Here is a 22423-nt window from a genome sequence, read left to right as displayed (position 1 = left end):
CGGAGACATATCTGAGAGCCCCCACTGTGGTACGTGTGTACACAATTTATAGAAGAGTTCGCTTCCAGCCTTGTCACAGATGTCCTTCCCTCACCGCAGCCCTGTGATTACCCCTTTTTGTCTTTTTCTTCTTTTGGTTTTCAAGACACGGTTTCACTGTGCAGTTCAGGCTGGCCTTGAGCTCACTTAGCCCAGGCTGGACTTGAACTCACAGCAACCCGCCTGCCTCTCAGGGCTGGGATGACAGGTGTACGCCATCATGCCTAGCTATCCCGTTTTCATAGCTGCAGGGTTAGTGACCCGTTTGTGGTCACCTGGCAAAGCAAGGCTCAGGACAGCTCCTCAGGCCCAGGACTCGGCCTCTAAAGCCTGTGTGCCCCCCCAAGCTGCTCTGCCACCTTGTTGTTGTTGTTCTTCCTTCCTCTTTTTTTCATCTTCTTTTTTTCCTCCTTCCTTCTTCCTCATTCTTCTTCCTGCTTTCTTCCTCCCCTCCCCACCCGCCAGTAATGCAGCAACCCTCCTGCCTCAGCCTCCGCAGGGCTGATATTACAAGCATGCATCACCACACCCGGCTACCACCTTGTCTTAACACCTGTCCCACAGAGGCCAGGAGGCCCCCTCTGGCTTTTGCGTGGAGGAGCGGATGCTCTCCCGGTCACGATGCTTCTTTCAAGGACCATTTAGAGGGCGCTGCATGCACTGGATTTTCCTATGGTAAATATATCAGCAAAATTAACTTGTTCATTCGGTGCTGGAGATCAAACCCAGGACCTTGTGCGGTTTTTTTTTTTTTTTTTTTTCTTAAAAAAAAAAGTCATGGCTCAGTAGGGAAGTCTATAATATTCTACTTTCTCTTGGTCAGACTACTGTCTCTGCCATCTGGATGTCCCATTGCTGTCGCAGTGGTCCCTGCAGGGAGTGGGCTGGCTGTCTTGCCTAATCCTGCTTGGAAGTACCAAGTTGAAATATTCCCCTTGGCTGCTCTGTGCATTTGAAGCAGAAATCTATTTTGTTTGGCCAGATAATGTCTCCTTATTGTTCTAAACCCAAAGCTTCTATGGACTGTAAAAGGTGAAGAAAAAGTGCCACCCAGCTTGTGAATCCATTCCTTTCTTCTTTGCTTCGTGCTGGGGATCGGACTCAAGGCTAGCACTTGCCAGGCAGACGCTTGTGCTGCCCAGCCAGCCACCAAGGCTGTGCGTGTGAGGAGAGACAGACCTTTCGGTCTTGGCCGGAACTCTTAGTTAATGCAGTCACTGGAGAGTCAGATACTTCGTTTTCCTGTATTTGTTTATTCAGTCTTTTTTTCTTGAGGTGGGAAGTGCAGGCAGAGGGCATGAGGTGTTAAACAGTAATACCCAGTCCCCGCAGGATAGGAGAATGTTATTTTATAGTGGAAGATACTTGCACTGATCCCATCTCATTTTTTTATTTTTGTTGCTAGGGATTGAGCACAGGGCCTTGTGCATGCTAAGCTTGGGCTCCTCAGCCGAGCCACACCCCGGCCACAAATTCTCTTGTCCTGTTGTGGGTGTTGGGGGACCCTGAGCGGCACACTGCTTGGTCTTTCCTGAGGACTCGATCTGTGGGAGAGAGCAGCAGCGCTGAGCTCAGCAGTCAGCTGGTCCTCATGGCCTCCTCCACATGGTCAGGCCTAGGGCTGCTCTGACGAGGACGACGCCGTGTAGCCAGGGCATGTATGCATGCGTGATGTCCTCCCTGGAGTGCTGGGCAGCCTCTTCTGGCTGTGCCCATGTGTCCCTTTTAGGTAAACACATTTTCAGTTCTGCCAAGTGCATTTGAGCAGGGGGTGTTTTTATGTTCCAGCCTACAGCTCGAGTCTGAGGCATCCCGGTGTTTTTCTGGGCCTTGTCTGAGCCTTAGTAGTCTCCCTGCATACCTACCCCAAAGCGCAGGCACTTGTCCAGTGGAATGTCCACAGAAGACCCTTACATTCCCCCGTGGACTTGGAGTTATGTCCCCACCTGCAGGGTGTGTGCTCCTCACTCCTTTGTGTTTTGTTTGCAGAAGACAGAGTCGGGACCAATTTGATGTGGGTTGGGGTAAGCATAATACTGAAGAAAAAGCAGCGTGACAGGAGTTGGGAGTGCTGAGTGCTGGAGACACACATGTCACTTTTTTCTAGGACTTCAGGCAAGTCACCCCTTATTGAGAAATGATGAGATTGGACTAGATAAGCCTCAAGGCCCTTCTCAGTTCTAACATGTCATAAAGTAGGAACCAAAGGAGCAAAACCTTACCAGCCATTATGCCATTGTGATGGGGCACAGAGAGGGTGACACTACCTTGTGGGTAGGTGTTTCATTGTAGTACAAAAAAGGACTGATGGTGGCCTTAAAGCTTTGTCTGCCCATGGAGAGGGTTTCCCACAGTGCACACCATCAGGTGCCCCCCTCATATCCAGAGGCATCATGGGACATGCTGCCTCCCTCAGCATGAGAGCTTGTAGCGTGGAGGCGGATGGGCCTTGAAGTACCGGGTGGTGATGGCTGTGCTGTGTCCTCATTCTTAGGGGAGCGATGGCAGGCGCTGGTGAGCGCAAAGGCAAGAAAGATGACAACGGCATTGGCACGGCCATTGATTTTGTGCTCTCCAACGCCCGGCTGGTGCTGGGGGTGGGTGGAGCAGCCATGTTGGGCATCGCCACGCTGGCAGTTAAGCGGGTAAGTACCTGTGCCAGGGCCAGGGCCGGGAGGTGGTGAGGCAGCCTCCACAGACTGGAACCCTTTGGAGCAAGATGGTACCAACTCGATGGCTTGGTACTGTGGGACGAGATGCTAAGAGAACTAAGTAAGCTTGCTTCTAGGCACTGGGGTTACAAGCAAACAAAAAATTCCAGGTAACCTAAACAGCCTCCCTTGACTGCTTTGTTTAGTAGTGCAGATCAGACCTAGGGATGAGCTATCACAGAACTGCATCTCCTGGTCTTTTAGTTCTAAGTCCTCAAATTTGCCATTCTCCTGCCTTTGCCTCCCAAGTAGTAGGGCTTACAGCCATCTGCCACCGCAGCTAGCGACTACCTTATTTAAAATAGCAGCACCAAATAAAATAAAATAAAAGCACCTCATTGCACACAAACTTATATCTCCTTTTCCAACTTTTCTTTAAAAAAAATTTATTTCTGTATATGTTAACTTGTTTATTATGTATTGTTTGCGTTCCCCCAGTAGACTAGAAACTCCCTGAGGGTGAGGATTTGGCTGCTTTATTCCTAGCACCTAGTATAATGCCTAGCATGTGAAGCCTCTGAATAAAATATATTTCTTTTAACCTCTTATCCTAATTTTCTTTTTTCTTCTTTTTTTCCTTGAAATAAAGTGGATTTGAAAAAAAGAAAAAAAAAAAAATAAAAATTTCTGTATTTGTGGATTCCAGACAGCTCAGACAACCACAGATTGAAAGTATTTTTAAAAACATGCAGCCAGGGGCTGGGGATTTAGCTCAGTGGCATAAGTGCCTGCCTGGCAAGCGCTAGGTGGTGAGTTTGAGCCTGGGTACCAAAAAAAAAAAAAAAAAAAAAAAAAAAAAGACTCAGAAGTTATGCAATGAATGTGGTTTACTTTTGGGGTCAGGGATTTAGCTCAATGGCACAGCGCAAGATCATGAGTTCCATACCCGGTACCACAGAAAAAAAAGTCTAGAGTAAAATTGTTGTTAATTACAGCTTGAGGCTGGAGAGCACATAGCAGGCTCTGGGTTCCCTCTGCAAAAGGAAACAGTAGTTGCCTTTTCTGAGGCAAAGCTGCGGAGGAGGGAACTGGAAGGAAGCAGAGGAGCGAAGCCGCTCTCTGTCCTGTGTCCTCTCTGCCACTGCAGATGTACGATCGGGCGATCAGTGCCCCTACAAGTCCCACTCGCCTGAGCCATTCGGGGAAGAGGAGCTGGGAAGAACCAAACTGGATGGGCTCCCCTCGGTTGCTGAATAGGGACATGAGGACAGGCCTGAGCCGGTCCCTGCAGACCCTCCCCACAGACTCCTCGGCCTTTGACACAGGTGAGGAGGGCTGGTAGCTCCTGGGTCCTAGTCTCTGGTAGCGCCTTCGAGTTGCATGAGCATTCCTAACCATGGCTCGCCAGGTTGTGCAGGCATCGTGTCCAGCCCTTATCCTTCCTGGGGCTGAGGCAGCTGTGGGCTGAGCAAGCGTGGGAAGAGCTCACGTGCTTCTCTCTCTTGCCTTGGCAGACACATTCTGCCCGCCCCGGCCCAAGCCACTGGCCAGGAAAGGCCAGGTAGACTTGAAGAAGTCACGACTCCGCATGTCCCTGCAGGAGAAACTTCTTTCTTACTACCGGAGCCGGGCAGCCATCCCTGCTGGAGAGCAGGCTCGGGCCAAGCAAGCTGCCGTGGACATATGTGCCGAGCTCCGGAGCTTCCTGCGGGCCAAGCTGCCTGACATGCCACTTCGGGACATGTACTTGAGTGGCAGCCTCTATGATGACCTACAGGTAACTAGACCCTTCATGAAGAGTGGGGTAGGCACCCACCAAACGCCGCGCAGGAAGTCAGCATCTCAGGCTCCCAGAGGGACCGGGCTCCTGCTGCTTGTGAACCCTGCACCCGGCAACAGCATTTGTTGTTCTGCCGTGGTGTCTTCTTTAACCCTTTCTCATTGTTTAGTCATGCAACATTTAAGAAGCTGTTGGAGCCCGCTGCTTCTTGTATTCCTTTTTAAAACTTTTTTGAGACAGGGTCTTACTACGTAGTCCCGGCTTTGCCTTGAACTTGAACCTCAGCCTCCCTAGTGCTGGGGTGACAGGCATGGTCACCATGCCTGGCTTTTGTGTATTCTTGTTTTTGTTTCTGGCGCCGGGGATCGAACTCACGACCTTGTGTTTGCCAAGCAGGCACTTACACTGCTGAACTAAACCCCCGGCCCACCTTTGTGTATTCTTGTCCTCATCTCCTGTCTGGTTTTGTCTGTGTGGGTTGCCTCAGTGACATGAAAGATTTCTCAGCTTCTATTCTTGTTGGGAGAGTGCAAGACGGTAGGTTCTGTGTGTGTGTGTGTGTGTGTGTGTGTGTGTGTGTGTGTGTGTGTCTTGAGCAGAGTAAACCCCTCGAGCCCTTTTCAACTCTTTGCTGACAGGTAGTGACAGCTGACCATATCCAGCTCATCGTGCCCCTTGTGCTGGAGCAGAACCTGTGGTCTTGCATCCCTGGCGAGGACACTATCATGAACATCCCTGGCTTCTTCTTGGTTCGCCGTGAGAACCCGGAGTACTTTCCGCGTGGCAGCAGTTACTGGGACCGCTGTGTAGTAGGGGGCTACCTCTCCCCAAAGACAGTGGCAGATACATTTGAGAAGGTAGTGGCAGGTTCCATCAACTGGCCAGCCATAGGGTCCCTCTTGGACTATGTGATCCGACCAGCACCGCCCCCAGAGGCCCTGACGCTAGAAGTGCAGTATGAGCGGGACAAACATCTCCTTATTGACTTCCTGCCTTCGGTGACCCTTGGTGACACTGTCTTGGTAGCCAGACCACACCGGCTAGCCCAGTATGACAACCTGTGGCGGCTGAGCCTGCGTCCAGCCGAGACGGCACGCCTGCGGGCTTTGGACCAGGCTGACTCAGGCTGCCGATCTCTGTGCCTCAAGATTCTCAAGGCCATATGCAAGTCCACCCCAGCTTTGGGCCACCTCACTGCCAGCCAGCTAACCAATGTCATCCTCCACTTGGCCGAGGAGGAGGCTGACTGGTCTTCAGACATGCTGGCCGATCGTTTCCTGCAGGCCCTGAGGGGACTTATCCGCTACTTAGAGGCTGGAGTCCTGCCCAGTGCCCTGAACCCCAAGGTGAACTTATTTGCAGAGCTCACCCCTGAGGAGATCGACGAGTTGGGATACACTCTCTATTGTTCCTTGTCTGAGCCAGAGGTGCTGCTGCAGACCTAAGGGCAGGTGAAGGCCAGAGTAGCTGTCGGGTGGTCAGGCCCGGATTCTCCTTAGGAACACGCGGCTATGTAGTTGGTGCCTCCCAGGGCCCCGAGGTGCCTCCTGGTTCTTTCTGGTCATCGTCTCAGTCACTTCATGCTGTTTAGAATGCCGCCTCTTTCATCCCTTATTTCCTTACCCAGCCCCATCTATTTTTGTTACCAAACACTGTGCTCCCTGCTCCCTGCTTGGTCTAAGCTGATTTTTTTCTGGAATGAATTGAGAAGCTAGAGTGCTGGTGGCCTGAGCTGTTGAGACCACTGGTGTTTGGCATTTTGTCCCACATGTCCTGCTTTGTCTGCCCTGCCCTGCCCTGCCCTTTATTTCTTCCTATTCAGTGTCTTGTCTTTTTCCTGTCCTCTGTTTTGGTTTTGTTCCTGGAGCATGACTTGCCTAATCAAGATGTTGCCTTTCAGTTCAGTATCAAAAGAGCTGTGATTCCAGGGTCGCAAGCTCAACTCTGCAGAGTGAGCAATGAGACAGTATTCAGGGTTTCTGGGGTGAGGCTGGCGGAAGAGCTGGTCTTTGACCCTGGTTGGTAGCAAACCCGTCCCTTGACTTCTTCAACCAACTGTTCGTAAATGCCAAGAAGGTTTCTCCTGGGGTCACTGTTACTGACTGGTACAGGATCAACAGGATGTAGTTATTTGGAGTTTTTATTTATTAGTGGCCATGAGTGCACAGGGTACCAGGAGCTGGTTCCTGGGGCCTGGTGGAGGGCCCGGTCTCATCAGTGGCTGCCCGTTAGATAACAAACGGATGCTGGCTGTAAAGGCCGCACCTCCTGTGGGTGCTCCTTTCATTCTTTTCCTTCTCAGTTGCCAGTTGGACAAGACCTGGCAGGAGCCCAGGCTTAGCAGTAGAGGCTGAAGGAGGTGGGCAGCAGGCTGTCAGCTGGAAACCCAGGCACGGCCGGGGCTCAGTGAACGTGCTCTGTGTTCTGAAAGACCTCGCCTTTCTAAGATGTTGCCTTAGAGCAAGAACAGGCCCAGCGGCTAGCGGGCACCCCGCGCCCCATGTCTGCTGAAGCATCAGAAAAGAGTTGGCCAAGTGCTCCTGGTACCCAGAGGCCCAAGGGCAGGTGGAAGTGTGCAGCCCTCTTCCCCCGTCCAGTCTCTCGCCAGGCACCTGGCACCTGGGGAGATCGTGCTACCCAGGAAGAGTACAGATAAATCACAGGATAGGGAGGTGGGTCCTCCCCGTGGTCCTTCTTGGTTCCTGCTGCTAAAAACTGCACTATTTGTGGCAATGTAAATGTATCCTGAGGGTGAGAGGAGTTTAATACACCATGTCCATGTTTCTGTCTGCTTTGTGTTTTTTCTGTTTGTGGCAGAAAGGCTGACAGTTTTGTTTCTGATCTGCCCATCCAGGACTTTGTTCTGATCGAGTCATATTTTATCTGTTCTTACTACCTCTCCATCAATGAGATTCTGTGTTCTCTGCAGCTGTCTCATTCCTTCCCAGTGACAGTGACATGAAATTACTTAAAATAGCACTGATACCCAGCACCCTGCAGTTGAGGGCAGAGATAGATGCCTGCCTCTTTTTGTCATAGATTAGGAGGTTGAGAATAACTTCTACTGTATTTAGAGTTTTTCTGCTGCTCTGGTATCTGCAAGGTCCCTTGCTTTATTTGGATAAGGTGTCAAGAGACAGCTAAAAAGATAAAGCCAAGAACCTTGAGAGGTGCTGCACCCCAGCTGTCATTAGAGTTAAATGAGGGGTGAAGCCCAACCAGGGCTCCAGTGACCCCTCTGGTGTCCTGGGGGTTGTTAAGGGGGTGTCACAGGTGAGAAGCAGGTTGTTAAGATAAAGGATTTGGTTCCCCTGCCATGAGTGTTATAAAACTCAAAAATTCCCTATCCTGTTGTTTGTATATAAAACTTTGGAAAGACCTTAAAAAAGAAAAGCTTTAAAGAATCTCAAGATTTTAGAGTCTCAAATTAACAAAATCAAGTATAACTGAACTTAGGGAATTTCTGTCTGTAGGGGCAGTTCTGACTTGTAACTATGCTTCACAAAACCAAAACCATAACTGTTTTTTTTTGGTACTGGGGATCAAACTCATGACTGTGGGCTTGCCAGGCAGGCATTCATGCCACTGAGCTAAATCCCCAGCCCCCAACTTGCTTACAAGCAAGACCCTTGCCCATAAAGCTTCAGCACTAAAGCAGTGGAACTCCGCGCTGGTACTGGTTTACGATTTTCTTCATGAAATGAAGAAACTGCCCTCTTCATGAAGGCAGGCAGCTCCCGGGGAGGCTGGGATGGAAGGCGGAGTCACCTACAACACATTCTCCCTTTTAAAAACCTGGAGAAAGACGCAGAGGCCGCCCCACCCTTTCTGTCAAGTAGCTCCCACTTTTGCCTGAAGGAGTAGCAAGTGTTCCTACTTCTCCATCTGGAGATCTTTTTTGGTACCTTCTAGATTAGCAAATGCACTCAAGTCTGATGTTTAAAAACACACGCATCATTGTCTTGGACACTTCATAAATTCCAGGTTCACTTTGGGTCTTCCCTGTTGCCCATTCTTGACAAATGAGTTCAGGACAGCAGGATTTTTCTTTATACACTGAGTGATATTAAAAATAGACCTTGAAGCTTGTGTTTGGAAGAGCTCTGTTGAGGAAACTTACTGTCTCCTGGGTCTTAGTCTCTGGCCACCCACCTGTTCGGGCTTCCTGTGAGCTATTTTGCCTCCTTGTAGTCGACTCAGGAGCTCAGGTGGTTCACGTGAGGGGTCAGCTTCAGGAGAGGGCCCTGGGGAGATCCTGGGTGTGGGGGGTCTGTAAGTAGGGATCCCTGTACATGTCCAGAGCCTTGGCAACCTGCCTTGGGACCTGGTTGAGAACTGCTCTGGAGGGCTTTGCCCTTTTACTTGAAGGTCAGAGCCAAGGAGGATGGTCAGAGACGCGTGGCCCAGAGCTGACTTACTCCTGCGTGGGCTGGGAGGCTGTGCTCTTTAGGCTTACTCTAAGTGGCTGGAATCCAGGGATTCAGGTCAGCTATACCCTGGGTGGTGTTTACTTTTATTTTGATCACCTCGTGGTTTAAACTCTTGGTCAGTGAGGCCAAGTCCACAACTTGCCTTCCTCTCACTTGTCTGCCCTTCCGTGGGCGTCAGTCACCAGTCTCTGTGTTGTCTTGGCTAGGACCACTGGAAGTGGCTTAGCCTGGAGACCCAGAGAACTGCTGTCCTTTTTCTCCTTGAGGGGGAAACTGGGGAACACAGTGTCCTTTTCCACAGCATGGGAAGAAGAAAATAAATTCTCCTTTCCAACAGCTCTGACTTTGTGTGTGGTATGAAACGACTTCTTAAAGGGGTGCTGGGTCTTCATTTTCAGCTAAGAGACCTTCAAAGTGTCTGACCTGTGTCTTTGTAATACAATGAGTAGAACAGTCACCATCAGATTCATCTCATGACCTCTGCAGTGTCAAAACTGGGGCAGTTACTTTAATTCCAGCCCTCTGCATGGCTGGCTGTTGGGAGCCTTTGGCGTATCTCTAGAGCAAAAGGAGGCATGACACCCTGGGTCCTTCCTTACGCCTTTGAAAGACTGGGATAATGAATTAGGGTTTTTGCTACTTTTGCACTGAAAGCCTAAACTTTTTGGGTTTTTTGTACCAGGAATCAAATTCAGGACCTTGTGCTTGCCAGGCAGGCTCTGTGCCACTGAGCTGTATCTCTGGCTCTAACCTCTTTTTGAGACAGGGTCTTGCTCTGTAATCCAGGCTCAAATTGAGGATCCTTCAGTTTTGGACTTCCCAGTGTTGGGATTACAGGTGTATCTCAACATTTGTGATCTCTTCCTCCAGGGAGAAGACAGATATTTTTATCCCAGCATCCACTGCGACTTGGGCATACTGGTCGTTTATAGCTGTTAGTTTCATGTCAGTAAATACTAGAACCCTCTGAGGATACAGGATGATGTCATGGAGATAAAGCAAAGGGGATTGGAAGGTCAAGGTCAGAAGACCTGAGTTACAGTAGCAACAACAGCCATTTACCAAGCACTGTGTTAAGGGCTTTACCTCTGTGACCTCACTGCATTCCAAAGACAAGAATACTCATCATTAGCTTTACTTTGCAGATGAGGAAACAGGCTGAGGACAAGTCACTTAGCTAAATGTTTCACTTAATAAATGTCAGAGCCAGCCCTCATAGAAATGGTATTTGTATGACCTATTTAGATAGAGGTGGAACTCAGGTTTTCTACTTTAAAGGGTCAGTGGATGGAGCCTGAGAAGGAGGATTCTTAGCAACAGCTCCACTGTGGGGTGCCGAGTCTTAACCACAAATGCCACATCCAGCAAGTGGGAGACGGTTCTCTAACTCTTCTTCACAGGGCTCTTAGGATGACTTACTGAGAAATTGGTTATGCCTGGGAGTTACAGAATTGGTGAGTTAATTCAAAATAGTTTGGAGAAACACTAGTTGAATAGCTCAACACAGATATACCAAAAGAACGACCCTATACATTGGCTGCATAGTTTAGTAGCACACTCGTGTTTTACAGAACCAGCACTGTGGAAGTACTTATGCTCTAAGATGCTGAGTCTTTTCCCCAGTTTACACTGTAGATTCCACGAAGTTTCGAGGAAAGATGCACAGCTGGGCTTTGATACTAGGTGCGAAGAAACTGGTGATCTAACACGAGCACTCTCCCTTCCAGCTGTAGTCACCGAGCCTCTCTGGGGACTAAGCCAGCGCCCACGGTGGGCTCGTTCTGGAAAACCAAGGATCGCGGAACTTCCTGGCAGGGAAAGAGGGACTCAGTTTAGGTCGCTAGTTTCCAGCTTGTCTAAGCGTGGCAGGAAGAGACCCTAGGGGCCAGGATCAAGCCACTTTCAGGGGCGTGCAGCGATCACGTCCCCCAGGGAGGATCCCGGGCTACCTTGCTACTGCAAAGCTTTCGGAGCATAGAGCTCGTAAACGCTACAACCCTATGATGCTAACTGTACTGGCGGCTCCGCCTCTTCCTACGCGCGATCGCTCAGCAGCCCGCCCATTTCAGGCTGTAAGCCAATAGGAACTCCAAGTATATATGACTCATCACACTTGGGCCAATCAGCTCGACGCGCATTCCCCTCCAGCATCTCGCGCGATAAGCATGTGGCCTTGGCCTTCACAATAAAAAAACTTGACTTTCTCTTCCCGCGCACGGAACGCCGGAACCGAGATGTGTCTCTCAGATCCCTCCGCGCTTCGCTGCGGCACAGGAAGGAAGGTAATTCTTTAGTGGTAGGCCTCCTGTAAAATAGTGCGGCTTTTTCTTTTCGTGAGACATTGAAAATAAACTCCTCCATTTTCAGGCTACGCCCTGAACATAAAGACAGAGAGCCAGAGGTGGTGGATACGAACGTGCGGCAAGGGTCACGTGGCCGTGGCGGAAGGATTCGTGTGGTGCTGCGTCTTTGGGCGGAGTCTATAAAGGCCGGCGAGCGTTGCACAGCGGCCATTTCTGCTTTGCTCCGCCGTAAATGTAGTGTGTATTCGCGGTCCTCTCTCTCTCCTCCCCTCGCGCAGGGTGCGCGGCCACCATGGCGTATTAGAGGCAGTAGTGCCTGCGGCAGCATTGGCCTTTGCAGCGGCGGCAGTAGCATCAGGCTCTGCAGCGGCAACCCCCAGCGGCTTAAGCCATGGCGTGAGTATCGGGGCGATTCTAGGCTGTGACCCCTGCCTGCGTCGCCGAGGGTTTCAGAAGGGCTGGGTGCGGCCTGTAGCCGGGGCGCGTGGCGAGGGGAAGCTGTTTTACGAGCGCCCAGGACGCGCGGCCCCTGTGCGGGCGTCTCTCAGGCGTCGGCGCTCACTAGGCTTGGGGAGGAGTAGGATGTGTGGCCCTGTTTCGGGGGGCTTTTTCCCGGACCCATGTCCTCGAACTCGGGGGTTCGGGGCGTGCCCCGCAAACGTGGCAGTAGCCAAAATGGCGGCGGGGCGGTCGGCGTGAGTCGGGCTGGGGCGGGGCGCGGCGGCTTTGGCCCTATTTGGTAGCAGGGCGAGCGCCGTCCTCTGGGTGGCCGGCTAAGGAACGGCCGCGTTTCCGTGCACCTCCATTTTGTGCAACCCGAGCCTGGGCAGGGAGGGGCGGCACCATGGCCGCGGGGACCCGGGATCTCCACTCCGGGGTGAAGAGACAGGATTATGTGACCAGTTCACCTCTTCAGTGGGATTTGCTTTTGTTTGTCTCTAGGCTTTTCAAGGCATCCAGCAGCAGCGTTGCTGTAACCGACAAAGACATCTTCGAATTAAGCACATTCCTCGATTCCAGCAAAGCCCCCCAACATGGCCGAGATGAGCTTCCTGAGCAGCGAGGTGTTGGGGGGGGACTTCATGTCCCCCTTCGACCAGTCGGCTTTGGGGGCTGAAGAAAGCTTAGGTCTCTTAGATGACTACCTGGAGGTGGCCAAGCACTTCAAACCTCATGGGTTCTCCAGCGACAGGGCTAAGGCGGGCTCCTCCGATTATCTGGCTGTGGATGAGTTGGTCAGTGCCTCGGACACCGGCAAGGGTGAGCGATCCCACCTTCGTTTGCTCCTGTGGGTCCCCACACTCAGGGCTGGCTGACTCAGTGGCCCCATTGCTTTTTGTCTTTTGCAGAGGATGCCTTCTATGGGACAGACTGGATGTTGGAGAAAATGGATCTGAAGGAGTTTGATTTTGATGCGCTGTTGAACGTAGATGACCTGGAAACCATGCCAGATGAGCTTTTGGCCACGTTGGATGACACATGTGATCTGTTTGCCCCCCTAGTCCAGGAGACTAATACGGAGCCCCCCCAGGCAGTGAACCCAATTGGCCATCTTCCAGAAAGTTTAACAAAAACTGACCAGGTTGCCCCTTTCACCTTCTTGCAACCTCTTCCCCTTTCCCCAGGGGTTCTGTGCTCTACTCCAGATCATTCCTTTAGCTTAGAGGTAGGCAGCGAGGTGGATATTTCTGAAGGAGATAGGAAATCTGACACCATTGCTTACATTACCTTGGTTCCTCAGTGTGTAAAAGAGGAAGATGCCCCCTCAGATAATGACAGTGGCATCTGTATGAGTCCCGAGTCCTACTCTGGTTCTCCCCAGCACAGCCCCTCTACCTCCAGGGGCTCTCCATTTAGGAGCCTGCCATCTCCAAGTGTCCCCTGTGGTTCTGCCTGGCCCAAACCCTATGATCCCCCTGGAGAGAAGTTGGTAGCAGCCAAGGTTAAGGGTGAAAAGCTAGATAAGAAACTGAAAAAAATGGAACAAAACAAGACAGCAGCTACCAGGTACCGCCAGAAGAAACGGGCAGAGCAAGAGGCGCTCACTGGCGAGTGTAAAGAGCTAGAAAAGAAAAATGAGGCTCTGAAAGAGAAGGCAGATTCTCTGGCTAAGGAGATTCAGTATCTGAAAGATCTGATAGAAGAGGTCCGCAAGGCAAGGGGGAAGAAGAAGGGTCCCTTAGGGTAGTCAGAAACGCTTTGTGCTTGTACATAAGTGTCTTGCGCTGAGGCTTTGTTGTATGTAATAAATTATTTTGTAGTGAAAGTGCTAGCACAGGCTTGCTACACTTGTTAAGTGTGTTCCCAAATTGAAGTTGTGTCCTGCGACGTGTAATGGGAAGGTTATTTGGACTAAACAGTCTGGGTCCTTTAAATTGTGCCCTTGAGGTAAGGTGCACCTGATGTCTGCCTCAGACAGGACTGAGGTGGGGAAGGACAAGTGTGGGAGGGGTGACCTGGACTCCACTTTCCCGTTTCCTCATTGGGGAGGTGTCAGCTAAGTTCTCGGACAAGGTCATACGTACTTGAGCACAAGCTGATTAGGTTTTACTGTTGGGAAGGAACTTGGCAGAATACCTGTTTAGTAAACTACCTTTGGAGCCTAAGGGTGGTTTTCCATTGGTAGAAAGGAAAAGAAACCTAGAAATCCTTGGGCCGAGTGATTACCTAGCCCTGGAACAAGGGAAAGGTTCTAGTTTTTTTTTTTTTTTTTTGGGTCTTTTTCCTTTTTATCCGTACTGGGGAGCGAACTCATGACTGCCCACTTACAAGGCAGACGCTTATGCCGCTGAGCTAAATCTCCAGCCCCGGAAAGGTTCTAGTTTTAATACCTTTGGTTGGTCTTCAGGAATGGGGTGAGGCAACAGGGCACAGAAAACAGCAGTGCTGTCCACAAAAAAAGACAATCTTGCAAGAACAAGATGACTCCTGATAGGACGGTTTCCTCTTCCCTGTATCAGAACAGGAAGAGCCAGGGGCACTCGGAGGGGGGTTGCTCTATTTTAAATCTTGCTTCTCTGCAGTCCAGCTTGAAGGACGGGTGGCTTTTACCTAAACTATGAGTGGGTACACTTGCTTTGGCCTTGAAGGTTAACGTAAGGCTGAGCCCTGGCAGGCTAACTCCCCGTGGTCCTGCTGGGGAGGAGGTGCTCTCCCTCCTGGAAATGAGTGGCGTGTGAGCGGCAGCAGGACAAGGCCCGTGTTGCCAGACCTTCATGCCCACGCCGTGTTAGGCTGTAGCTGAGGTTCTGACTAGATCCCGAGTTAGCCCACTGCCTCTGGAGGCTGTGTGCCTGGTTCCTTCCACAGCTGTGTACAGTACAGGCAGGCCTGGTGTCTGAGGCCCGACTACTGCTGTGTTGTCTGGGCCAGAGGGAGTTTTCTCGGCTCCTGGCTCCTGCTGAGTACGTGGGGCGCCCCAAGTGTCTTGGTCCCACCCCATCTCTCTTGGCTTGCTGAGCCTGGGGCTGTTAGTTTTGAGCATGTCTCACCTGTTTGGGGGACACAGAACAGCAGGGAAATGCCTGTTTTCCCAGCAGTGAGTGCTGGTTGCGTGTGAGGTGGGCTGCTGGGCATCGCCATTGTATAGTGTCCTAAAGGAGGTGGCAGTGGAAAGGGCATAGTAGGTGAGGGGCTTTACTTTCAACTGGAGCCACAGGACCTGAGTGTCACTCTCACCACAGGGTAGAGATTATGGCCTGGCTGGTCAGCAGGTGGATACTCCGCTGCAGCCCCTTTACGGCTTTGTCCCTGCTTTTCCCCAAGAAAGCAGAGCAGGGAACAAAGGAATACCGCAGCCCCACTCACCCATCCCAGAGGCGTGGCTCTGCTGGATGAAGTCACTTGATGGGGACCTGGACAAATTTTGGGGGGCCTTGAACTGAGTCTCTGGGCCAGACATGCTGTAGGCTGGGCTGCTATCCTGTATGGAGCCTGTAACTGGGTCCTGTAAGATGCCTGTGGCAGTGCTGTTCCTCCAGCCCAGAGCCACACCTGCAGGCCCAGAGGTCCAGGCAGCCTGTGTCCTCTGTTGTGTAGGGTCCCACTCACCTCACCTGGGCTCAAATCTGCCTGCTACCACAAACTACCCCAGGCACATTCGCTTCTGGCCCTCACGTGTACCCACGGTGCCTTGGTTGGGGAAGGCCTCCCCTCCTTGAATGTGACAGTAGTGTCACTTGGGCCATGTTGACCAGCCCCTTCCTCACGTGATGTGCCCTTCACCCAGCTGCTGGTACGGGCCGCCCGAGCTCCCTGCTGCCTCCAGCCACTTGCAGTAGCGCTGTCTGGGGTGACTGTCACAGTATAGATTGACTGCCGAGGCTCTGGGGTAGGCTCCGGTGAATGCTAAACTGTCTAGCAGAGGCCAAGGGTGCACCCAGCAGGGCTACTGGCACAATGTGGCATGGACTGACAGAGCTCTCGGCAGGCGAGGGGCTGCACCCCACTGCCATCCTTCCCCAGGTGGGACTGTGTGACAGCAGATGTCCTGGTCAGAAAGGGGTGCTGGAGCCTAGTTAGCCTTTCCTCCTGTGACATAAATTCCAGGAGTGCTGAGCTGGCTTCTAGCTAAGCTGCTTACAATGAGGACTGTCCAAGGACAGCCAGGGTCCCCGACAGCACTCACAGAGCCAGCAGCAGGAAGCAGCGAGGATCAGATGCACACCTCCTCCCCTGCCATCTGAATGACTCCTGTGAGGTCACTTATTACGGGGCAGCACCCTCCTGGAGACAGGACAGGATCCACCTCCAGCTCTGCCCTCCTGTGGTAGTGCGGCCACCTGCGCTCATGCTCTGACCTGGGTGTGAGCCCCAATACTGCAAGGATGTTCCTGAGACCCTGACTGGAGCCAGCCCACATGCGGAGAGAGCCTGCTGGCTTCTCACTGAGGGAGGAACGTGCATCCCTGGTGAAGCTCTCTGCTGTACCCACAGTCTCCTCAGGGAGGGGGCCCCACTTCCAGCTCCTTGAATCCCCAAGTCCACTTCTCAGAATAAATGCCAGCAGCTGCAAGCAGTTTTTGCCTCAAGTGCCACCCTCTGGGCTGTAGTAGGCACACCCTGGAACAGCACCCCAAGACTACAGCTCCCCAGATGGCTGCCTGGGGACTTCTCCCTTTGGTGCCAGAGATGGGGACGCCCCACAAGTCAGATCAGCAACACACATTGCTCCCACATTTATCAGGACCTGGGACCCAGGACGTGGCTTTGGACCACAGTGAATAGGCCAGAGGCCACACCAGGACAGAACAGTCAGAAATGTTCCTTTCCGGCAGGGCAGATGGCGCCTCCTAAGCCTGCAGAAGATGCCAGCTCCAGGCCGGGTGTAAATCTGCCCTGGGCTCCCACCTCCACTCCAGACTCCCCAAACTCCAGCGCCAGGTGCTTCTTGAGCCAGCCCCATGTCGCCACCTGCTGGCCGAACTCCGCATGGGCTGTCTGGGCCGCAAGGGCAGCAGAGTCCCTGGCAGGCCCTCCAGGGAACCTAGCTGCCGAAGTATTCCTGCTGGAACTTCTGGAAGTCTTCCTCTGTGAACACGGTGCCCTCAGCCTTCTTCTTCTTCTTCCTCTTGGCCACGGGCCGGTCACAGGCCTTTCGGCCCTGGTTCTGCTTCAGAATCTGGGAAGAAGTGAGGGCACATCGTTTCCAGGGACAGAAGAACAGACTGGGACAGAAAGGTCCCCGGATGTGTGGGCGGAGCGGGGGGGGGGGGGCAGCATTCCCCAGGCCCCCACGTGAACCTCAAGGATTGGCCCAATTTTCAACCTATATTCAGGGCTGACACCCCCAGACCTGCCTGGAGCCCACACCCGACAGACCTGCTTTGACACCGACTCTGCCAGGATATTCTTGGTGCCAGTCATAAACTTCAGGTTTGCTCTGAGGTGGTCTCGACACTCTCGCTTCCGGTACTCCGCTGTGGGCGACAGGGGGGTGGTTACTTCGGATTCATCCCCTGGAAGCCTTCCGGGTCTCCAGTCCCTGGCCCTGCAGGAGGCCCAGGGCCCCACTCTAGATTGTTACAAGCTGGGCTCCTTTGGCCGAACCCACTCTTCACATTGGTCCTATGGAAAGGCCTATGGCTCCCAGGGGTCATGCGACTCACTCAACAAACTCACCTTCCATATAACTAAGTGTTGTAGGCACTGTGCCTACACAGGAAACCTGGCAGGCAGACTCCTGCCCTCGAGGAGCTTATGTGCCAGTGTGAAGAGGAGAAAGAAGGTAAGGAGCATTTTATTTCATTTTTATTTTTTTTTAAAAATCTACTTTATTCATAGATAAAAAAGAAGAAGAAAAACTACAACAAAATTATAAAGCACATCTATCAGGGGTAGCAATGGTACATATACTGCACGCTGTCATCCCTAAATCATTCACCCAGAGCACAGGACATCTGCCTTCGACGGTTTGAACAATACCAGCACAAATCTTTCTCTTCAGTGACCTCAGAGAAATCACTAGTATAGCTATCTTAACTATTTTTTATATACATATACATGTTTTTTTTTCTTCAGCCTGTCACACTAATGAAACAATATGATGGTAAACATCATTTTAGAGATGAGCCATTTTATGGAAAAAAACCAGAATAGCAAACAAGAATGGCAGTGGCAGAGGGCTAGAATTTTAAATAGCAAGGTCTCACTGAAATAACAGTTGAGCAGTCCTGAGGGACGGCTGTGCAAAGATGGCATGGAAACATGCCTGATGTCCTGAAGAGCAAGCACGACAGGGAAGGGCCCTCTGTCCCTTCCCTGCCAGTTGGGACACTCCGGCTTGCACTGAGGACGGTGGGAGCCACAGGAGGATGTATGCAAAGCAAATGATCTTATGATACAAGGTCACTTGGGTGGCTGGTGAGAACAAGGTGATGGGGAAGCATCTGCAGAAGGCAGCAGTCTGGCCAGAGGCTTTTGCGAAACCCCAGGCTAGGGCCAGAGATTTAGCTCAGTGGCCCTGCTGGACAAACAAGAGGTCGTGAGTTTGACCCAAAGTACAAAACAAAACAAAAAAAGCAACAAAAAACCCCTCCAGGCTGGAGATGAGCAGCCAGACCCGGGTAACAGGCAGAGAGGTATTCTGCAGACTGGCTGCTGAGGCTCTCTCCATTCCTTTCAGCCACAGATTATATGCTAAGCTCTGGGCTGGGCACCAGGGCCACAGACAAACCAAAGGGAGGTCTGTGCCTGACAGCCTCTCAGGCCAACAGGGGAGGCAGCGAAGCAAACCCCTGTGACAGGACCACGAGACAAGGGCAGGGGCAGACAGACGGTAGGGGCCCCTCTCAGCTCCAGCTTGCAGTAGGACTCACTGAGGCTCTTTGGTCACACTGTGGCTGCTCTTGGGAATTCATAACCCTTTTAACAAATAGCTGAGTAGCTTCTATGCTGGAGGCTCTGAAGACTCAAAGGCCCTTAAGTGCTTACCACCCTGTCCACACAGCCTGATGATACAGTCAAGCCTGGCCTTCAGTTTGTTACATAGCCCAGCCTGACCTCAAACTTTCAGTGTTCCTGCCTGGGATGACACGTATGCACCACCATGCCACTCCCAGTCCAAGTTTTTGTCTCCTTAATGGTACCACATTCCCCAAGAAACTACTAGAGCTGGGGGTGGTGATGCACACCTGTTGTCTGGCACTTGGAAGGCTGATAGGACTGTCACGAGTCCAAGGCCAGTCTTGGCTACACAGCAAGACAAAAAGTTTTTCTGGAAACTGGGTTCCCTCTTCACAGCCAATTCACTCTAAAGCCCACTGATGCTCCCACCTCTGCTCATCTTGCACTTGCACAATTCTCTCATCTCTGTACCTATCACCACTGTCCAGGCCACACAACCTCCCACTTGATCATAGCGGGTAATAGCAGCACTCCGGAGTCACCGCCTCGCACCTGCACCACTTCAGCAAGTGCCTCCTTCTGGACAGCAGGGGTGACAGCATGCAAACCTCACAAGGTTCACATTTAGAGGGCTCAGAACATCGTCCAGGACCTCCGAAGTTACTGTTAAATGCTCCATCTTGACCCTGTTCACTTCCTGTCACCTTTACCAGCCTGCTCCCTTTCACGTTTCCAAAATCGATAAGCTTTTTTGTGAGTCCTTACCTCTGCATCTGCTCTTCTTCCTAGAACACTTACACTTCCTTCAGTTTCCAGGCTAAATGTTGCTTCCTCAGAGGAGGCTGATTTGATTTTGCCTTTTACTCTGATCCTTCTTTGAGCACCGTACTTTTTTTTAATACTACAGACAGGAACACATAGCAATTATACGCAGCAATTGAGCCTTTTCGATGCTCATCTCTGCAAAGGACGTAATTCCTGAAAGCCCCAGCCGTGTTTCGGGCACCCCCATGTGGCCCAGGCCCCATCCCACTGCAGGCACAGGGCCGGTATCCACCAATATCCAGGCAGCCGGCCCAAACCCAGCCCCTATTAGTACTCACCCAGCGCCGACTTGGGCACCTTTCCTTTGGCCGAGTTCCGCAGTTTCTGGGCCTGGGCTGCCTTCGCCTTTTGGGCCCGCTTCACCGGAGCCCCGCTCGGTTGCACCTGGCTTTGGGAGGACTGGAGGGCTGCAAGGGAAGGCAGAGAAACCGACACCGGTCGCAGAGCGCGCAGGGTTCCCATCCTGCGGGGGCTGAGTCCGGCCGGGTTCGTTCCCCATTCCTGCTTCCTTCTGAAGCGCCCGTTGTCCTCCCGACCCCGCCAGATGTGCTCCGACAAACCCTCCTCACCTTCCGAAGCCGCCAGAAGCTCCAGACCCCGCCGAAGCAAGGCCGCCGACATGACTACGCCCGGCACCGCCCACGCGCCTTACGCTACTTCCGCCTCGGTAGTGCTCTTGGGTCTCGGCGGAAACCTGACCTGCAACGCAAGGTTCCGGAGTAGCGGGGACGGGAGGGGAGCGCCCCCTTCCTTACGACGCATGCGTAGGAGGAGGAAGAAGAGGAGGAGGCGGGAATTAGAGGCGGATCCAAGGCCCAGAAGGACATATTTATTGTCCAATCCCAATTCAACTAACCCCTTGGCGGTCAAGGCCACGCCTTCTCTTGGAAGCGGTCCGCAGCTAGGCCTGGCTGGTTGGTCAACTCTCTCAGGGTTGTCCCTTGTCGGCAGTGGGCGTGGCCGTTGTTAGCCTCACTTTCCACCAAAAAGAAAACTGTAGCTACGGTTTTTTTTCTTCAAGTACTTCAACCAGAGTAACGCGTCACATAAGTCGAGAACAGCGTGTGAATCTAGTTCTTTCTATGAAATCATACGAGAATGCAAAATAATGTACTTTGTTTTGAAAAATACTTTTCTGTTTTTTTGTTTTTTGTTTTTTTTTTTTTGGTCTTTTTTCATTTTTATCGGTACCCGGGATCAAACTCACGACCGCCTGCTTGTAAGGCAGGTGCTTATGCCGCTGAGCTAAATCCCCAGCCCCTAAAATACTTTTTTTCATAAAATGTTATTTGTGTACTAAACGATGACTTTATTTTTCTTATTTTATTTTATTTTTTTGAAAGTAGCCAATGTATGATTTTATTAATAAATAATGCAAAAGCATCAGTGATAACTGTTTCACCATTAAAATTTTTAAACAGCCAAGTTGGCTTAAATTTGTGCACAATGACCTGTATGGCACTGCAATCTTATTTTATTTTAAATGATTAATAAATATTAAAGACTCTCAGTTTTAGTAGACCCTGAATTTTGAAGAGTGTAATCAGAGAAGCGTGATATCTCACAATCTGTAACTCCACCACTCTGGGAGGCTGAGGCAGGAGAATCCCAGGTTCGACCCCTGCCCTAGCAACTTGCGAGGTCTTGTCTCAAAACATTAAAAAGGAGCTGTGGATGTAGCTCAGTGAAAAGGCCTTGGGTTCAATCTCCAGGGTTAAAAAATAGTAACAATAATAATAAAGAATTTCTTAGACAAGTTTGAAAACGTTTGGCCTAGAATGAGCCGTCTCGAAGCAGGAAAAAGCCTGATTTGTTCTGCACCATCTCATCCTGCACCTGGCAGGCAGGAGACTGGAGGATGGTGAGGCTTTGATAATAACCAGCTGTGACCAGAGTCACATTTTCCACACATGCGCGCGCGCACACACACACCTTTGCCCTAGGTGGCAGAATTGATTTCCCGTTTCACAGATGGGACACTCACAAAGGGGCCAAGGAACCCGATAAGGTGGCACAGGTAGTGCCGCCGCTGGGAAGCTGGAACAGGCTGTGTGGGAGCTGAGCTGCTGTGGGGTTGGGAGGAGGAGACGAGCTGTTTCGAGTGCAGAGAGAGGCGTCCAGGCAGGTGTTGTCATCAGGATCTGTTCCCTGCGACACTATCTGGGGAGTGGCCTGTGGAACAGGAAGGGGTGGTGTGGGGACAGTGGTCTCCAGGGCTGGACTTGGGCTGGGTTGGGCCTGAAACCCAGTCCTGTGATCAGACAGGTGCTCTTCTGTTTATTTTTAATTTTGGGGGGGGGTCGTTTTGAGACAGGGTCTCACCATGCAGTTCAGGCTGGCCTTGAGCTCACTTTGTAGCCTAGGCTGGACTCAAACTTGCAATGATCCTCGTATCTCAGCGCCTCCTGAGTGCTGGGATTACAAGCGTGCACCAACACACCCGGCTCTTCCCTTGTTTATATTTGTTGTCCATTTTCCTTGGCAGCAGCAGGAGGTCAAGAGGCTTTGTTTTGTTCGTTAATGATCCCTAGGGCCCGGGACAATGCTTGATATAGAGTCAGCGCTTCATAAAGTCACGCATAGAATGGAGAAAAGATGATAAGATGCTTTGGGCCACCGGAGATGTTTTAAGATGTGGTGAATGTGTCCCAAACTGTCTGGACTGATTCGCTCACTGGAGCACTAGATGGCGCCACAGGACAGCTTTCTTGCTGCGTCGTGGGCCCTGGCTGTGGCTGGGTAGCAGCGTGGGGTGTGGATGCCCTTCATTCTCACGTGGCTCTTTCCACCCAGCACCGTATGCTTCCCCTGTCCGCTGCTGCCACACCTGGAGCCAGATGCCAGGTTCTGGCCTGAGCGGGGAAAGTTGAGTCAGAGCCACCAGGCTGGGGGCCTGGAGGAGAGGCGAGGTCTCCCATCTACACCAGGGACAGCTGCAGGGGGATGTGTGACCCAGGCATCCCTCAGCGTCCACTTCTGCTCCACAGGGCTGGGAAGTAGCTCCCCGCGTGGATCCCTGCTACCTGTCAGGCTCCCCTGGGGCCTCGAGGC

The 22423-nt window shown here is 51.8% G+C and overlaps 3 protein-coding genes across 4 annotated transcripts; 2 read left to right on the top strand and 1 right to left on the bottom strand.

The window, feature by feature from the left end:
- The first annotated feature begins 2539 nt into the window (after nt 1-2539).
- Nucleotides 2540-9236, top strand: Mief1 (mitochondrial elongation factor 1). Of its 2 annotated transcripts, XM_005003858.4 has the most exons (4): nt 2540-2684; nt 3838-4015; nt 4205-4467; nt 5109-9236. In XM_005003858.4, the coding sequence occupies exons 1-4, from the start codon at nt 2541-2543 to the stop codon at nt 5913-5915; spliced, it is 1392 nt and encodes a 463-aa protein (XP_005003915.1). In that variant the 5' UTR covers nt 2540; the 3' UTR covers nt 5916-9236. The 2 variants fall into 2 exon arrangements, with proteins under 2 accessions (XP_005003915.1, XP_023421110.1); XM_023565342.2 differs by lacking the exon at nt 2540-2684 and having other exon boundaries at nt 3834-4015; nt 4291-4467.
- Nucleotides 9237-11394: 2158 nt separating this feature from the next.
- Nucleotides 11395-13499, top strand: Atf4 (activating transcription factor 4). Its single transcript, XM_003470508.5, has 3 exons — nt 11395-11599; nt 12146-12463; nt 12553-13499. The coding sequence occupies exons 2-3, from the start codon at nt 12238-12240 to the stop codon at nt 13389-13391; spliced, it is 1065 nt and encodes a 354-aa protein (XP_003470556.1). The 5' UTR covers nt 11395-11599; nt 12146-12237; the 3' UTR covers nt 13392-13499.
- Nucleotides 13500-16365: 2866 nt separating this feature from the next.
- On the bottom strand, nt 16366-20099 carry Rps19bp1 (ribosomal protein S19 binding protein 1). The gene is made up of 4 exons (XM_003470510.4): nt 19942-20099; nt 19651-19779; nt 17024-17121; nt 16366-16823 (listed from the first exon to the last, which is right to left on the bottom strand). The coding sequence occupies exons 1-4, from the start codon at nt 19991-19993 to the stop codon at nt 16689-16691; spliced, it is 414 nt and encodes a 137-aa protein (XP_003470558.1). The 5' UTR covers nt 19994-20099; the 3' UTR covers nt 16366-16688.
- Nucleotides 20100-22423: the final 2324 nt, after the last annotated feature.

Source organism: Cavia porcellus, unplaced genomic scaffold (assembly GCF_034190915.1).
Source record: "Cavia porcellus strain 051 isolate PalLab524CR breed Dunkin Hartley unplaced genomic scaffold, mCavPor4.1 scaffold_40, whole genome shotgun sequence".
Classification (NCBI taxonomy): Eukaryota; Metazoa; Chordata; class Mammalia; order Rodentia; family Caviidae; genus Cavia; species Cavia porcellus.
This window is presented reverse-complemented; position numbering and strand designations above follow the sequence as displayed.

Bases quoted from the DNA above. Each gene is read 5' to 3' on its own strand.
- Mief1 (XM_005003858.4), top strand. From the start codon at position 2,541: ATGGCAGGCGCTGGTGAGCGCAAAGGCAAGAAAGATGACAACGGCATT. The intron at 4,016-4,204 runs GTGAGGAGGGCT...TTGCCTTGGCAG, and splicing joins CTCCTCGGCCTTTGACACAG to ACACATTCTGCCCGCCCCGG. The intron at 4,468-5,108 runs GTAACTAGACCC...CTTTGCTGACAG, and splicing joins GCCTCTATGATGACCTACAG to GTAGTGACAGCTGACCATAT.
- Atf4 (XM_003470508.5), top strand. From the start codon at position 12,238: ATGGCCGAGATGAGCTTCCTGAGCAGCGAGGTGTTGGGGGGGGACTTC. The intron at 12,464-12,552 runs GTGAGCGATCCC...TGTCTTTTGCAG, and splicing joins TGCCTCGGACACCGGCAAGG to AGGATGCCTTCTATGGGACA.
- Rps19bp1 (XM_003470510.4), bottom strand. From the start codon at position 19,993: ATGTCGGCGGCCTTGCTTCGGCGGGGTCTGGAGCTTCTGGCGGCTTCG. The intron at 19,780-19,941 runs GTGAGGAGGGTT...CTTCCCTTGCAG, and splicing joins GCTTCTGGCGGCTTCGGAAG to CCCTCCAGTCCTCCCAAAGC. The intron at 17,122-19,650 runs GTGAGTACTAAT...TGTCGCCCACAG, and splicing joins GGTGCCCAAGTCGGCGCTGG to CGGAGTACCGGAAGCGAGAG.